At 40.7% G+C, this 18,770-nt stretch overlaps 2 protein-coding genes across 5 annotated transcripts in view; one reads left to right on the top strand and one right to left on the bottom strand.

The window, feature by feature from the left end:
• The window catches only part of IP3K1 (inositol-trisphosphate 3-kinase-like protein), a 426,052-nt gene extending 409,714 nt beyond the window's left edge, over positions 1-16,338 (bottom strand). Inside the window, exon 1 of one of the 2 annotated variants that reach the window (XM_071685417.1) lies at positions 16,186-16,338. In XM_071685417.1, coding sequence (XP_071541518.1) covers positions 16,186-16,323 — 138 coding nt within the window. In that variant the 5' untranslated portion in view covers positions 16,324-16,338. Of the gene's footprint in view, positions 1-7,129; positions 7,224-16,185 lie in introns of those variants that run through there. The other variant, XM_071685420.1, reaches the window with a different exon arrangement.
• A 1,348-nt stretch (positions 16,339-17,686) lies between these two features.
• The window catches only part of LOC139761340 (glyoxylate reductase/hydroxypyruvate reductase), a 42,322-nt gene continuing 41,238 nt past the window's right edge, over positions 17,687-18,770 (top strand). Inside the window, exon 1 of one of the 3 annotated variants that reach the window (XM_071685412.1) lies at positions 17,687-17,861. In XM_071685412.1, coding sequence (XP_071541513.1) covers positions 17,755-17,861 — 107 coding nt within the window. In that variant the 5' untranslated portion in view covers positions 17,687-17,754. Of the gene's footprint in view, positions 17,942-18,770 lie in introns of all 3 variants that reach the window. The other 2 variants (XM_071685413.1, XM_071685414.1) reach the window with 2 other exon arrangements.

Raw genomic sequence — 18,770 nt, 5'->3', positions numbered from 1 at the left:
TGGATGTGCTGGAAATGAGATGTTTGAGAACAATGTGTGGTGTGAGGTGGTTTGATCGAGTAAGTAACGTAAGGGTAAGAGAGATGTGTGGAAATAAAAAGAGCGTGGTTGAGAGAGCAGAGGAGGGTGTTTTGAAATGGTTTGGGCGCATGGAGAGAATGAGTGAGGAAAGATTGACCAAGAGGATATATGTGTCGGAGGTGGAGGGAACGAGGAGAAGAGGGAGACCAAATTGGAGGTGGAAAGATGGAGTGAAAAAGATTTTGTGAGATCGGGGCCTGAACATGCAGGAGGGTGAAAGGAGGGCAAGGAATAGAGTGAATTGGAGCGATGTGGTATACCGGGGTTGACGTGCTGTCAGTGGATTGAATCAAGGCATGTGAAGCGTCTGGGGTAAACCATGGAAAGCTGTGTAGGTATGTATATTTGCGTGTGTGGACGTATGTATATACATGTGTATGGGGGTGAGTTGGGCCATTTCTTTCGTCTGTTTCCTTGCGCTACCTCGCAAATGCGGGAGACAGCGACAAAAAAATATATATATATATATATATTTTTTTTTGCTTTGTCGCTGTTATACTTTGTCGCAGTCTCCCACATCAGCGAGGTAGCGCAAGGAAACAGACAAAAGAATGGCCCAACCCACCCACATACACGTCCACACACGCACATATACATACCTATACATCTCAACGCATGCATATATATACACACACAGACATATACATATATACACATGTACATAATTCATACTGTCTACCCTCATTCATTCCCGTCGCCACCCTGCCACCCCACCACACATGAAATGACAACCCCCTCCCCCCGCATGTGTGCGAGGTAGCGCTAGGAAAAGACAACAAAGGCCACATTCGTTCACACTCAGTCTCTACCTGTCATGTATAATGCACTGAAACCACAGCTCCCTTTCCACATCCAGGCCCCACACAACTTTCCATGGTTTACCCCAGATGCTTCACATGCCCTGGTTCAATCCATTGACAGCACGTCGACCAAGGTATATCACATCGTTCCAATTCACTTTGTTCCTTGCACACCTTTCACCCTCCTGCATGTTCAGGCCCCGATCGCTCAAAATCTTTTTCACTCCATCTTTCCACCTCCAATTTGGTCTCCCACTTCTTCTTGCTCTCTCCACCTCCGACACATGTATCCTCTTTGTCAATCTTTCCTCACTCATTCTCTCCATGTGACCAAACCATTTCAAAACACCCTCTTCTGTTCTCTCAACCACACTCTTTTTATTACCACACATCCCTTACCCTTTCATTACTTGCTCCATCAAACCACCTCACACCACATATTGTCCTCAAACATCTCATTTCCAACACATCCAACCTCCTTCGCACAACTCTATCTATAGCCCACGCCTCGCAACCATATAACATTGTTGGAACCACTATTCCTTCAAACATACCCATTTTTGCTTTCCGAGCTAATGTTCTCGCCTTCCATACATTTTTCAACGCTCCCAGAACTTTCGCCCCCTCCCCACTTGATCAATGTTTCCTGCATCAGCAAGGTAGTGTCAGGAAACAGATGAAGAATGGCCCATTCACTCATATACATAAATGCCCATACATATACATATACATATCAACATGTAATTACATTACATACACATACACAGACATATACATATATACACATGTACATATTCGTACGTGCTAACCTTAATCCATTCCTGGTACTACCCTACTCCACAGGATACAAATAAAGACTGGAAGAGGGTAAATATCCAATATCAAGACCAAAGGTGAGTACACTAATAGTAGCTAAAGAAGGATTGTTTAAGGAGGTGAAGTGGAAAAAGAAAACTGGAAAGGAAGATTACTGTAGCCTACATTTTGCTTTTAGGTGAATCACTAAAAACATAAGTCTGCATGGTTGGTTTTCACCAGCATGCACTTGTGCAAATGATGGCTAGGGATCTTACCAAAATAAGCAACTTGTGAACCAGCGTCAGACAGGCACTTCACAAACTAGGCCAAGTGACTACATCACTCAGATCCATCATTACCCAAGTTATGTCTAAGTTAAACAGGCAGTGGCTAAGTATCCAACTTTTTTTTTTTGATGCTGGAGGATCCAGTCACAGAAAGAAGTCCACATCAAGGCTGGGCCTTAATTGAAATATGAAGAGGTTAATGAAAGGGAGAAAGAAGAGATGAGGAAAGCAATGACAAATTTTGGAGGAAATAAAAACCCTGTCTTTTAAAAAATGCTAGGGTAAGAGTTATCAGGAGAACCATGAAGAGGTAGATAGTTCCAAAGCTTCAAGGTTAGGAAAAGAAACAGCTATCAAAATGGTCCATCCTTGAGTTGCCAATGGCCTATCAATCACTGTAAAGGAAAATGAGTCTAATGGCAAGATATATTTTGAATTCTTCAGTCAATCATCTACCTAAGAGGTATTGTGATGTGCAACAATTAAAATCTTAATCAATCACTTCTGGTCAAAAGTCTACCAGTACTGATGGGTTTGAACTCATTATTTAGTCTTTACCCTAAGTCTCATTTACTGAGATTTACTATGTATAAATGAGTTGGATATCAGAGATCTAAATTTAATCTGTTTCATATTCCATCGCAACCAACCCAAACAAACCTACCCAAATGCATACAAAGTTCAGGACATGAAGAAAATTTTTGTACTGCATAAAACATTGTGCCTCCTGCAGATCCAGAACACCATTCCTGGACTATAAAAAATCAGTCCTATAACACTAAACTGACATGGAACCTACTGTATACCTACCTACATTGTTGCTCCAATCCAATGGGCAAATTAAGCAAAGAATTTAAAGGTGTGAGGAATAGTCAATTCAACAAAATACAGATGCTCTTCAAAACTAGCTGGGTGAACATGTCCTTAGAAAAAAATCATAAAACAGATTAAATGAATAAATATGTAAAGAAATCATGAAAATGACAAAGCTTACAAAAATATTTAATACTTTTATTAACCTAAAGGGTATATCTCTAATCCAAAAAAAATCAAGTTTGCATTATACAGCTGAAGTCACACGATTGGTTGTAATGCTAGAAGTTAAATAAGATTCCAAAATTCAGCATCAGTAACAATCAAACCAGAGGAAGACCAAACAGCAAAACAGAAAGAATGATTAAGGTCTCCAGCAATTCTAATTAAAGACATTTCCATGAATTCTTTCTTTATAGTTGATTTAAATGAGGTTAGGAGAACTCATCATGATCAGACATTTTCTACACATTCTAATAATTCATCCTACTATATCCACTTTTAACAGGTTCATATTCTTACTTGGCACAACTTCATCTGATAAATCATTTCACTTACTGATTACTCTTACAATAAAAAAATACATCCCTTAGCTGCATATCAGCTTTTCTTGCTTGTAACTGTTCGGCATATATTCTTTTTCTCTTGATAGGTATGTGGAAAGCTGTCATCATCTAATTTACATATGAATCTAGTATCTTCTACACTTTGATTATATCCCCACACTTTCCTTTCATCCAATGTAGACAAGTCATGCCTGTTCAACCCTTCCATGTATGTCAAATCTCTTAATACAGGAACTCGTTTTACTGTTCTTCTCTGACCTCTCTCAAGCTTATGTATTTAGACACAGACTTTACTGCTCTTCTCTGAGGTCTTTCAAGTTCATTTGTCTCAATTTTCTGAAGGCAAGAAGTCATGTTTAAAATCTGGTATGACGAAAATAAAAGTTACTAAAACTTACGAATGTTAAATACTTTTCCTATAAAACATTTACCAAGCACCATTAAGTCAGTGTTGGCTCTAGTTACTGGTAACATCTATTCCAACATAGTTATCTTTTGCCATTCTGATATTAACAACTGTACTGTGACAGAAATAAAATAAAATCTAAAAATATAATACGATATTATGTTATACCACAGAAAGACTTTCTATAACATTAACAAATCAGTGTCTTAACAGTTGCTTTTATCAGCTCTTGGACACAGACAGGGGTTATGATGGGTTAAGTTGTTAGGTTCATGTGCACTCATACAAAACATACACTACTTAATTCTTGCTCCAGAAGTCCTTTCTATCCTTACAAGGCTCCTTTAGCACTCAGATCATAAAGTGTGACATTGTGCGAATGTTTATGAGCAGAGGGGGTAGGACAAGTCAGTAGTAAGTACTTGATCTCTTCTTTCTGCTAGCTGCATCATGGGCATGAAGGATCTTGGGGTTTCTTTCTCTTAGCTGCATCATGGGCATGAACGATCTTAGGGTATATTGCAACAGTGTGTAATATTGTACTGATAAGTGATGTCTAGAACAATGACAGAGGAGTTTGACTCATGTTTGTCTGGGAAGTGTAGTTTTTGATGGGCATATGTCCGGTGGATACAAGTTTAAGACTGAGATGATAGGTCAGAGTCTAGTGCTTGTTGGCTTATTTCAGTATGTGTGTTCTGTCAGTGTTATATTTTCTAGAAGTGGGGGAGATCTATAAGTGAGTGCGTATAACTAAATATATATGTAGTATGAAAGACACGCACACACACATTACATATTGCATCAAGTCAGCGGTTGTACTGGACTCTGCATGTATGTTGTTACACCACAGGTAAAAAGTCACCACCATCATCAGCAGATGAAAAGGAGCACAGTCTCATTTAGAAGCTTCTTACTTAAAAGGAGTATATCATTTCCCTGCTCCTGATTTGAGTAAAATCCTTGAAGCTACAGGGGCCCCATAGAATGGGTCCTGGGGTTTATAATTCAGCATCATTAGGGCAGTGTTGGCTCTATATGCTACTAACATCTATTCTTAGATACTTAACTCTTACAGAAAATATTTCTTTTAATGAAAGTGTAGTGTTGATCTAACAAAAAAATAACATCGATCTTACACAAATTCATATATTGTTCTTAATTTTCAAACTTTCTGTTTTTGTGATATTCCAAATAATCTACCCACACTTCTCTACTGGATTTAGTTTGCACCATTTCCACCTAAAGCCATCCTAATGTGGAAGAGAAAATCTTTTCAATAAAAACAATTTGTAATATTTTGATATCATTAAAAAGAGGTAAACATACCTATGTAAGAAAAAGTCTCAAATGAAGTCATTCATACATCTCACACTAATTGACATGTAACCTAATACTGCACAAGATAAAACTCTTTATCAGTGCCAATCATGTTTCGCCAAATATATTTATTTCAATACACTAATGATTAAAGTGAAAAAAAAATCATACTAAAAAACTATGATGAGGATAGAAAAAGTGTGCAGAAATCTAAACCAATTACAAGCAAGAGAAGCCTCTGCTACATAACATAATTTAACTGAATCCAAAATACAACATAAAAACAGTAGGAGTTTATAACATTATGAAGTATGTGGAGAAAAAGGATATCTTAAACATGGAAAGAGAAGAAATAAGGATATTTACTGTGGCAAGATGAATTTTAGCATACAAAAGATGATGGGAACATGAAATATATTGTGAAGACACTGATGAAAGAAGCAGTATGCATTTTCCAGAAGGAAAAGGGTACACAAGAGCATCATACTCAGGATATAATATACTCTTTTGGTTTACATTGAGATGATATATAATGTTAAAAGATCAATAAAAAGAATCTGAGAGATTGTTAAATTCCAGAAACAGTGCAAAGGTGTAACTGTTACATGAGCAAAGCTAGCTGAAACTGGTTATACTGTAACTGAGGCACGTAACCATATTGTGGATGGGGGTCCCCTTTCCTCATGAGAATAAAATATCTGAAGCTGAACTGGACTGAAATTGAACTCCAATCTTCAGGATCAGATCTAGGTCCCTTCCCTTATGGAAATGTAAAATAAACGGATAAAACTTCAAGTGAAACTTTACACAGGTGTGTGACAGAGTGGCCACTCTAATATACTGAGCAGTAGATACTGTTTCATGCTTGTAACATGACACCAGTTAGTATACAAAGACTGTGTGACTGGTATATTCTACCATAACCTGAGCTAACCTATAACTAGCCAAATTTTACCCATTCTAAACTGAAATAGTTATGGCTAAAAATCCTGTTCACGTTTTACAAGGCAATGACCACTTGAAATACAGCACTAACAAGAATCTAAGGGTTATACTGGGCTGAATTTTCAGTAATTCAGTACATCTGTTCGTAGTCTTCACATCATGGTTCTATATGTAAATAGCCTCTGGCATAAATTTTCAATACAATGGCCAAATATAAGCCTTAATGGCTAAGCATGCTAAGCAGGAGAAGTTGCACATTGTTACATTATTTCACCAGCACCTTCCCAACTGACATGTGTAATGAACATAATGTAATTATTCTCTTGCAATACAAGAGACATTCCAGTCAACCCCCCTTTTCATATATTGTAGAAGACATGTTAAAATGAGGGGCGAGATGGTGGGGAAAACATACCTCCAGCTTTCTCAAGGTCTCCATTATAATATAGGAAGTGGGAAATCACCTCCTTTCCAAATATTCTGGATCTTCCATGACAATATCTCATACAGTGAGGGAAATATATCAACTTTTCATTCATGCCAGCCATTAATAACACCATCAAAACTAGACACCTTTAAAAAAAAAATGACTTTAAAATACCGGTATTAATAGCACTCGAAATAGGAATTACCTCAGTATATCCAACGTGCCAAACACATTTCCCTCACCTTCATGACACAGGAAAGTCTTAATTTGACGTGACAGATGACACATGACAAACTACTCCCTCTCTAAGTACCATCATGAGCTACCCATGGATGACTAAGTTCAAGATAGTGGTCAAGGGCGCTCACTGCACTGCTCTGTCCTGCACCACTGAAACAAGGAAGTGATTCCTGTGGGGGAGGAGGACACACTCGACCACACCTGCGCTTCATTTACCGTCTTTCTCTCCATTTATACCATAAAATGACAGCCATCAATGTCCTCCTGCCCGACTGTGATACCATTCCCTGGCGGGGTCCCTGGAACTGACAGAAGGGCTCTCCCCTCCCAACCCTCATCACTTCTCGTCATTTATGGCCTTATCTCGAGATGAATTTCCCTTATTTTGCCCCCCAAGCGTGGCCAGTACCTTTACAAGTCAGGATGTAACTGGGGAAATGAAATACCTGGTATAGTAGCGGAGCTAAGAAGGAATAAGACGCCGGAGGGAACTGTATACTATGCTTGGCCATGGTACACAGACAACTACACATAAACACACATGGCTGCCCTGTGACGTCACGCAGACGTGTCCGAAACACACCACTTGCAATTTAACCACCCCCCCCCCCCACATACACACTCCAATATGAACCATCACCTATATAGGTTATTATTCACTATATATACTAACAAGAGTTAGGTTATGATGAAGATATATTCATTCTTGATTGAAGTATTCATAGACTGTGTTGGTAGGAATGGTATTATGTAGTGAGTACCGTGATGAAGGCGGGGCTGGGATGCGAGTACCAGCTGCTCCCTGGGAGGAGGTACGGTTCTCCCTCTCTATACTCGCCCTCCATGAACACTTGCCCGGCCATTAAGTATATACGAGGATGTCCAGGTAATGCTGACATTATCTTATTATCCAGCGACGTGAAAAGAGATTCAAACGTCCAATTTATAAGGCTGACGAGAGGGGAGAGATACTGCGCCATGTGGGTTCATGTTCTTGTTGCTCAGTGACTAAATGATATTAACTATTGACTGAGAGAACTCTAGCATTCAAATCGTCCATGGTTTAATTCACCGCCATCATGCCACAGTAATTGGAGCATTGCCTAGTTCGCCAGGCGTGTAAAGCGTTCAAATAGAGAACGTAAGAAAGCGCGCCTCTCTTGCTCCAGTGAGCACTAGACCTGCCTCCCTGATCCTGCAGTGCAGCACAGCAACACTGGTACCACATGTGTTATATGGCTTCTGCAAGGTTCACCCCTTTCATCTTATAAATCCCCAACACACTCTCAGGTCATCCTACTAAATTGGTTTAATAGCTTACGCTGAGCTCAGCACGAGTGAAGAAAAAAGGCCCTTACCTCTTCCTATTTGGAAATTTCTAGAACTGGTCTTCCCTCACCAGACTATAATTACCAAAGGACATCAACGCTTATGAAAAAATAAATATATATATATTACACTTACGACACTTACTAGACAACAGGAAGGGGCGTCTTTGTGGTAAAGTCTTTACCTATTTTGTGGCCGGGGGTCGAGTCTGTGCCATGGCTTCCGTTGCTAAGGACGCGTTGCTAGGATGATGGTTAAGATGCTGGTCACCTTCCAATGAAATCATCCTAGTAATGCAGCAAATATTATACTCCCACTGAAAATAAAATGTCTCATGTACCTCTGTCATTTGTATAAATAGTTTTCTAGGGGGGAAATCAGATTATCGAGTCTGTGAAGCCATTTTTCTCAAATAATGAGAAAATTGTGTAATTGGGTTGATTTGTATCTGTATTCTTCACACACCTGCCTCTAATTTCCAAACCATACTTACCTGAATGGCCCCATTTTTTGTTTTTTTCTTTTAATTTCGTGTTTCTAGTTAGTTGTGTATGTGTGCGGCTCTTGGTGTTGAGTATCATGATGGCCACTTATGTAAAAGTTGTGGGGCAAAGGTCAGTCAAGTTACTGGTGCTGGGGTGTGGGAGTCTGACCGGCTGATGGAGCCCCCAGCACCTGCTGATGACGGTCCGTGGCAGCCCTCAATATGGCCACGATGATAGTATAACACTAATGTGAAAAAAGACGTAAGTTTTCTGAAACTGTTGGCAAATCTTTTTAAAAAATAAGTGTGATCTAGGGTGTAGTTCATGCCATATATAGGTGTATAGTTAATCTTGGCGTTAATTCTGAACCTTTAATGGTTTTAAAATGATACAATCACATCCTTTTTGTCATATTTATGTTCGTGCACACCACAGCAGTGGGACTATGGTCTTGTAACGATGGCATTTGTTAATCGACCCAACAGGTTCTTTGCCCGCGGCAGCCATACATGTTTCCTGACGTTGACTTTCATATTATTTTTTCGTAATTGCCAACATTTCTTGCCTGAACATCAGTGCGGACGAGTGAACAGATCTGGCCAATATTCTGGACCCGTGTTGTCTGGTAACAGCTCAATGGCGTACAACTGTGTCAATCCCAAATGAATTCTTTGCCCCTCATTGAGCCACAGAATAATAACTGGCCATTCGAACATTATATCACATTTCCTAAGAGTGAACATGTTTGAAAATATCATTTTCTTCGTAATAAGACCAACCTGGGGCAAATTTTGTGATGCTATCCCTCATACTTCTGGCACAGGGCGAACGAACCATCACGAACCCAAGGGTCGTATCATCGAGTTCAAGGGTCGTACCATCATGTTCAAGGGTCGTACCATCATGTTCAAGGGTAGTACCATCATGTTCAAGGGTCGTACCATCATGTTCAAGGCTCGTACTACCGTTCTGTGTTCAAGGGTGGTACAGTCGTGATCAAGGATCGTCCTGTAGTGCTTAATGGCGGTAATATTGTGCTGTAGCGCAGTACCGCTGTGCACCATATGTGTTTACGAAGTTACAGACAAGTGGGTCACCTGTATCTACGTTCCGCCTTCCTCCATCTCAACCTAGGTTAAGTAGGTATGTACATACCCCTTCCACACTTGTAGGCTAGGCTAAGTTTGTATGTACCTTTTCCCTTCCTAGGCTAGATCAAGTCTGTTCATAAAACCCCATTCCTAGTCTAAGTTTGGTTTATAACTTTGTACTCATCAGGGCCCTTTCCTATATTAGGTTTATACTTCCCCCTTCCTCTCCTAGGTGAGGTATGGTCGTACTCCCTTCCCATCCAGAGCTACGCTAGGCTACGGTGGGATAGCCTCGTACATCCACCATTCCTATATTGTCCTACCTACCTGAGCCGAGAAGATGGCCGGGCAGGTGGAGGATGGATGAGGAGGGGAGTCAGCAGGTGGAGGATGAGGAGGGGAGTCAGCAGGTGGAGGATGGATGAGGAGGGGAGTCAGCAGGTGGAGGTTGAGGAGGGGAGTAAGCAGGTGGAGGATGGATGAGGAGGGGAGTCAGCAGGTGGAGGATGGATGAGGAGGGAAGTCAGCAGGTGATGGCACGCAGACGTTTCCTGGGGGCCGGACGTGGCTGGTCATGAGCGGGGACATCACGTCTCCTGCCGCAGTCCACGACGAAGTGTTGCTGTCACCACACAACGCACCGCTGCCTCACGGTCTCGCCTTCCTAACCTATATCAACACTGCATTTCTTATAAGAACTTTGAATACATTTATATCTTCAATTGTATATCAACACTACATTTCTTATAAGAACTTTGAATACATTTATATCTTCAATTGTATATCAAAACTACGTTTCTTATAAGAACTTTGAATACATTTATATCTTCAATTTATTCTCAAAGGTCATTGCGTAAATGGATCATATAGAGGAAAGAAAACTTTAAAAAGTCTCTTTTTATAAACAAAAAAAGGCGTTCTCGTTACATATAATGCCTTTATAGGCAATGCATATATCGAATAATCAAAACACCGTAATACATTAATCATATGATCTCTCTTTCAAGGACAAGATCCATTGCATGCATAATTTTTTTTTTTTTTAATAATGACTGTACGTGAGGTGTATCGTGTATGGGTATATAATGTATTTGTTGTATTGATGTATTTCGAGTCGTTGTTGAATAATATACAGCTACACCAGAATATATATTTATATATTTCTCTATTTATTATACTTTGTCGCTGTCTCCCGCGTTAGCGAGGTAGCGCAAGGAAACAGACGAAAGAATGGCCAAACCCACCCACATACACATGTATATACATACACCTCCACACACGCACATATACATACCTATACATTTCAACCTATACATATATATACATATACATATATACACATGTACATAATTCATACTTGATGCTTTTATTCATTCCCGTCGCCACCCCACCACACATCAAATAACAACCCCCTCTCCCCACACGCGCGCGAGGTAGCGCTAGGAAAAGACAACAAAGGACACATTCGTTCACACTCAGTCTCTAGCTGTCATGTATAATGCACCGAAACCACAGCTCCCTTTCCACATCCAGGCCCCACAAAACTTTTCATGGTTTATCCCAGACGCTTCACATGCCCTGGTTCAATCCATTGACAGCACGTCGACCCCGGTATACCACATCGTTCCAGTTCATTCTATTCCTTGCACGACTTTCGCCCTCCTGCATGTTCAGGCCCCGATCGCTCAAAATCTTTTTCACTCTATCTTTCCACCTCCAATTTGGTCTCCCACTTCTCCTCATTTCCTCCACCTCTGACACATATATCCTCTTTGTATCCTCTTTGTCAATCTTTCCTCACTCATTTTCTCCATGTGACCAAACCATTCGAAAACACCCTCTTCTGCTCTTTCAACCACACATCTCTCTTACCCTATTATTACTTACTCGATCAAACCACCTCACACCAGATGTTGTCCTCAAACATCTCATTTCTAGCACATCCACCCTCCTCCGCACAACTCTTATCTATAGCCCATGCCTCGTACCCATATAACACTGTTGGAACCACCATTCCTTCAAACATATCAATTCTCGTTCTCCGAGATAACGTTCTCGCCTTCCACACCTTCAACGCTTCCAGAACCTTCGCCCCCTTCCCCACCCTGTGACTCACTTCCGCTTCCATGGTTCCATCCGCTGCCAAATCCACTCCCAGATATCTAAAACACTTCACTTCCTCCGTTTTTTCCATTCAAACTTACTTCCCAAAGGACTTGTCCCTCTACCCTACTGAACCTAATAACCTTGCTCTTATTCACATTTACTTTCAGCTTTCTCAACAACTCCATCTATAAACAAATTAAACCATGGGGACATCACGCATCCATACACATGCCTTACATCCTCGATAAAAACTTTTCACTGCTTCTAACAACTTGCCTCCCACACCATATATTCTTAATACCTTCCACAGAGCATCTCTATCAACTCTTATCATATGCCTTCTCCAGATCCATAAATGCTACATACAAATCCATTTGTTTTTCTAAGTATTTCTCACATACATTCTTCAAAGCAAACACCTGATCCACACATCCTCTACCACTTCTGAAACCACACTGCTCTTCCCCAATCTGATGCTCTGTACATGCCTTCACCCTCTCAATCAATACCCTCCCATATAATTTACCAGGAATACTCAACAAGGAAATTTGGGTCAGAGTTGTTCCAGCTGTTCATGTTGCCCGACTTTTTCTTTAGAGTTCTGAATATATATATATATATATATATATATATATATATATATATATATATATATATATATATATATATATATATATATATAACAACTAAACGTAAGGTATAATGCCTGTGTTGTAAACCTTAATAAAATCTACCACCATTAGAGAACAGATACAAAACAAAAAAAAGTCCCCCAATTCCAGTCGTGCGTAAAAGTCATAAATGCCAGTGGTTAAAACCACATTGATTGGTACTTGTTCTCTAGCTTGACCTACACTCCCTCAACACACACACACACACACACACACACACATACATATATACATGGTTCAATACAGCGTGAGTAAACCAGGTGTGGTGACTCCCGCCCAGAGATGTACATCATACAAGGCCTCATGCTGGTATCTCCAGTGGATATGTGTATAAATGTGACACTAATACGGTCATGACGGGCACACAAAGTGCAGGTGGTGACACGCGCCATTTGTTACCTCCACCCAGCACTGCAGTATTTATTTCTCACTACCTAGCCATCCACCCCCCCCTCCTTACACACGAGGGTGTGAGGATGACACGAAAGTATGGCCACTGCTGAGCCTTGGCCACTCAGAAGGGTTGTTAAGGGTATGGCCACTACGGGATGTGTGGTGTTGCTTGAGCCTCGTCTGTGGGTGTGGCCACTGCGGGGTATGTCGTGACGCCAGATTCTCATCTGTGGGTGTGGCCACTGCGGGGTGTGTGGTGACGTCAGATCATCGTCTGAGGGTGTGGCCACTGCGGGGAAGTGTGGTGTTGCCGGAGTCTCGCCTGTGAGTGTGGCCACTGCGGGCTGTGTGGCGACGCCAGAGACTCGTCTGAGGTTGTGGCCACTGTGGAGTGTATAGTGTTACCAGAGCCTCCTCTGTGGGTGTGGCCAGTGCGGGGTGTGTAGTGTTACCAGAGCCTCGTCTGTCGGTGTGGCCACTGCGGGGTGTGTAGTTACCAGAGCCTCGTCTGTGGGTGTGGCCACTGCGGGGTGTGTAATGTTGGCAGAGCCTCGTCTGTGGGTGTGGCCACTGCGGGGTGTGTCATGTTGGCAGAGCCTCGTCTGTGGGTGTGGCCCCTGGGGTGTGTGTAGTGTTGGCAGAGCCTCGTCTGTGGGTGTGGCCACTGCGGGGTGTGTAGTTACCAGAGCCTCGTCTGTGGGTGTGGCCACTATGGGGTGTGTTGCCAGAGCCTCGTCTGTGGGTGTGGCCACTGCGGGGTGTGTAGTGTTACCAGAGCCTTGTCTGTGGGTGTGGCCACTGAGGGGTGTGTAGTTATCAGAGCCTCGTCTGTGGGTGTGGCCACTGCGGGGTGTGTAGTTACCAGAGCCTCCTCTGTGGGTGTGGCCACTGCGGGGTGTGTAGTGTTGCCAAAGCCTCGTCTGTGGGTGTGGCCACTGCGGGGTGTGTAGTGTTACCAGAGCCTCGTCTGTGGATGTGGCCACTGGGGGGGTTAGTGTTGCCTGAGCCTCGTCTGTGGGTGTGGCCACTGCGGGGTGTGTAGTTACCAGAGCCTCGTCTGAGGGTGTGGCCATTATGGAGGGTGTGGTGTAACCAGAGCCTGCCTTGTCTTACGGTGTTGCTCCCCCCAAACCAGACATTTCTGCTAGCCTAGTTAAGTAAACCATCTTGCAACTACAGTACCGTAATTATAAATAACCTTTTTTTCTCTATATCATCAATGTATGTTTTAGACAACAACAGACCTGGCTGACTGGTGCGGACATTTTGCATAAGCACTGCAAGAACAGGACTTCGAACATGTTACTGATTTCAAGGAAAATGTGACGTAGGTGGTTCACTCTCAGCCTACGTCATCCATATCATATGACGTCTATTATCATACCATCAGCCAACATGGCGTTTCACAAACCTTTTGTTTGGTTAATATCTCGTTCAGGCAATGTTAGTTTTGCCAGCAAACAGTCCCATTAAGATTAGTTAGTTATCTGTCATGCTTTTTTCTATCGGGTTCGCTTCTGAAAATGAATGTATGTATGCAATTAGCATAGACTTGGGTCAATGGTAGTTGATGGTTAGAATAATAGCAATGAATTTGAACGTTCACTAAGAAATGGTCAGCGTTTCGAATAACGTGACTGGGATTTCTGGTCATAATTGCTTAAAGTCTGAGCAACGTTAGGTTAGGATAGGATAGGATAGGATAGGATAGGCGAGGATATACGGGATAGGATAGGATAAATTAGATTAGGTTAGGTTAGGATAGGATAGATTAAGATTGGTTAGGTTAGGTACGGGAAGGAAAGGTAAGGTAAGGTTAGTTAGGTACGTTAGGTTAGGTTAGGTTAGGTTAGATTAGGTTAGGCAAGGTTAGATTACGTTAAGTAAGTTAGGTTAGATTAGATTAGGTTAATTTAGGTTAGGATAGGTTAAGTTCGGATAGGTTAGGTTAAGTAAGGTTAGGTTGGGTTAGGTTAGTAAGGTTACATTAGGTTAGGTAAGGTTAAGTTAGGTTAGGTTAGGTAAGGTTAAGTAAGGTAAGGTAAGGTTAAGTAAGTTAGGCGAGGTAAGGTTAGGTTAGGTTAGATAAGGTTAGGTAAGGTTAAGTTGGATTAGGTTAGGTAGGCTTATATTAGGTTGGGTAAGGTTAAGTTAGGCTAGGTAAGATTACGTTAAGTTAAGTTAGGTAAGGTTAGGTTGAGTTAGGTTAGGTTAGGTAAAATAAGGTAGGTTAGGTTAGGTTAGGTAAGGTTAAGAAAGTTAGGTAAGGTTAGCTTAGGTTTAGAATAGGTAAGGTAAGGTATGAATATCCACCATGACTTGATTCGTCCATTTACATCAACACACACACACTGTCTACTGCCAGAGGTGTGTCTCAGGGAAGGAGATACAAAAATGTTCTTTTCTTAATATTTATCGAAAGATCCAAATATGTCCTTAAGATTCATTTTCAATAAATGATAGTTTGACGATGATGTAGTTTATTATTTATTATTTCCTGAAGGAGATGGAGGTAATTATTTCCTGAAGGAGATGGAGGTAATTATTTCCTGAAGGAGATGAAGGTAATTAATTCCTGACTCTATGGAAGCCGAGGTTTGAGCGAGTCTGCCTTGTCCTCCACTACTGGGGGATTCACTTGTTCAAACAAGGCCATTCGATAGTTAATGTCGACTGAAACTCTAGAATAATCTGGTCCAGAAATTAAGGTCAGCCAGATGGTCCACAGGAAATAATGTTGGTAAATTAAGATGGTGTTGTGATGGGCGTTCAGGTTACCTGGGTCCTACGTGTATCTTAACAAAGTATATATATATATATATATATATATATATATATATATATATATATATATATATATAAAAGAGTCCATGAGAAGAGGCATGAAATCAGGAGGGATTATATTAATGCATTATTGTGGAGGTGGTATTAGAAATGGCGGCTCCCTTGTCCGTCCATACCCAGCGATTTTTTACTTTGATGCCACAATGCCCGACCTGAATGCTTTTACTTTTTGAAGTAATAGTTATCATGTTTGTATTCAACATCAATTTTCTTTTATTGAAATTTTCCATGATTTTAACCCTCGAACGTTTGATCTTGGAAGGAGACAAACTCATATAAGGGAAAGTAAGGGAAAGTAATGTTATGATAAATGTTCAACAATATCAAACATCAGCTCGTCTCTCCTTCCTAACAATGGCCGAGTTCGTCTAATTTTATGATAATTCGTAGATTAAGTGATCATTTCTTTGGACGTTACGTTCCTGGTGGTTTGGGTCGACATAAGCCAATCTCAGACCATTCTCTTCTAATAACTGCACCAGCCATTGCCCGGTGGCTCTTAATCTTATTCCAAAAGTGGCTACAATACACTCTATATTGTCCCAGATCCTGATGAAGTTTGATCATGCAAGACATTACTGACCTGGTTAATGTAGAGGTTCACCAGGAAGACACACGTCCTCGCTGCATGTTCAATCCTATATTGTTGGAACCGGGGCTCGAATTTTGAATAGGCGTATGAGAAGAAAAAAAAAAGCTCTTGATAAAGGCAGTTCTGCATGGAATATCCAAATACCAGAAGGAATTTAGAGATAAGGTTTGTGATTAACAATGAAGCTTACGCCACTGAATTATTAGAGAGAAGAAATCATAATAAATGAATTATAAGATTGATACTTGTATAGACTCTCTCTCTCTCTCTCTCTCTCTCTCTCTCTCTCTCTCTCTCTCTCTCTCTCTCTCTCTCTCTCTATGGCATTAGTAGCAGGTAGGGTTTGTGGTAATATAAAAAAAAAAAAGAGCCAAGTGCCGCGTAGCGCTTAACGCTAGCTTAGTCATATCCTCTCTGGCAGGTTTGTTATTTCACCTTGGGGGGAAATTCATGGCTATATGTTGGTTGTTTTATTCTTCTTGTATTGACTTTTTCTTCATTATTCAAGATACAAGTGACATTTTGTTTTGGTAATATTCGACTCAGATCTTGGGTTTAGCCTTGTGTCTGTGTGCCATGCTTCACTCTGTGCACACACACACACACACACACACTTCATCGACCGGCTATCATGGGAGGATGAACAGCTGGGCGGACTGTGAACCGGCTGCCACAGTCGGGATTCGAACCTATGTCATTTGCTCCTCGGCGGCGGCCCGGCCCATGCATGCATGACGGTCAGTAACAGCGGTACGTGACGTAAATAGGTGAAAAAAGTCTCCTAAGGTCCTTTTTCCTGTCGAAAATAGTTAAACATCCGCCCTGTTTTTCTGAATGAGTGGCTCATGCCCTATCTCGATGGTGATAAAACAATCTATATATATATATATATATATATATATATATATATATATATATATATATATATATATATATATATATATATATCAAAATCAGTCTTCCAGCTATTTAGGCATAATGTATGTTGAGAGAATTATAACTGCCAGTGGAGCAAAGTTGTAGCAGAACAAATATAGAACACAGAGCAAGTCATCATCATTCATCTTAATTAATGTCAAATTGTTTCAAAACTATTAATCAATCCTCTACTTCATGAATGTTCAGTTAATGGTAAATGTTACTTAGTATAGATTTATTCTTTTTACTCCATGATTGGCTGTGAAGTTTCCAAAGAGGAAATATTATGAAGGGATTCTTATGGAACACTATCTCTCAAATTAAGGTCGAATCATACAAATAGAAATATAACCAAAATTATTGAAAAAAAAATATAGGGTGAATTCAAGGTTATCAGCTGATGATGCATAAAAAATATAAACGGAAAAAAATATATCATCTGCAGATTCATAATCATAATCTTAAAATATATTATATAGAAATAATTTTTATATTATCTACTGTTTATAAAGTTTATCATTATTAGATTTATGATTTACTGTATTGATATTAGATGAACGTCTTCCATTGTTATACTCTTCATGAGTATACTGTTGTGATCTAGTTCACGTGTCTGTGAGAAATGCACTTCATTTTTATCTAATGTCTCGGTTGTTGCCGCATGTGACAGTCCGGCTGAGAACACTCACAACACTGATACAGGCTGGAGGTATCCCTAGACCAAACTTCCTCCATCACAAATTGGTAAGGTAGTGTATAACGCGAGTGCCGTGCCGTGCCGGCAGCTCCTCCCTCTTGCTTGTTAACCATTAAGATCAACCAACTACAGGTTAGACCTAGTGTGTGGGGGCAGCCCCTTCTTGGGACGCAGGTTAAAGGCACTAGAGGTGTTGTAAGCTGAAGTAGATGGGTTGTTAATTGGCATGTGTCTATGTTGCAGTTCATTAATCCACGTGTGCTTGTATAACTTTTTTTTTTTTAATGTTTATTTAGACTGTGTACAGTGTGTGTGTGTGTGCCTTAACCAGATTAATTCTTATAATGAATTAATAGTCTAATGTCTTGGTCTACACCGACAGTGTTTCTGTGAGTGAGGTAGTGGGGTGCATACAAGTAATATTGAGGCCTTAAGATGGTGTATGATATTTTTACAGTTTACGACTCACATAAGTATTCAAATTTCTCTTCTATATTAGCGTTAGATGTATGTGTTAGAATTATTGGGTCAGGAATACTCATCTCCTTGGCAGAAAATGTAGAATGTCTATGGCAGTGAGTGAGACCTTATGTATCCCTTTAGCTGGGAACAGAAGAAGGAAGTAAGCGAGGAGTGCTCATCCTCCTCATAAGCTTAGGCTGGGGTGTGTGTGTGTGTGTGTGTGTTTGAGTTTGCGAATATCCTCATATATGGAATCAAGTTTCCCGAGGAGGTTCAGACTTGATCCTGTGTTTCGTATCCGTTACATGAATTCTTGTCGGTGCAATTGCCTCTTGTGGTCTGTATATCAGTGCAGTGACCAGGTTTTGGTTTTCATCCTGGACAACACATGCTTTTACTACAGCATTTCAGGAGTTCAGTTTGTTATAAGAGTATCTGTTACATAGGGTGTAACTCCTCTGCTTGATCTACCAGTCCTGTGGCATCTGTACAGGTTGTA

The sequence above is a fragment of the Panulirus ornatus genome, chromosome 40 (assembly GCF_036320965.1).
Source record: "Panulirus ornatus isolate Po-2019 chromosome 40, ASM3632096v1, whole genome shotgun sequence".
In the NCBI taxonomy this organism is placed as follows: Eukaryota; Metazoa; Arthropoda; class Malacostraca; order Decapoda; family Palinuridae; genus Panulirus; species Panulirus ornatus.
This window is presented reverse-complemented; position numbering and strand designations above follow the sequence as displayed.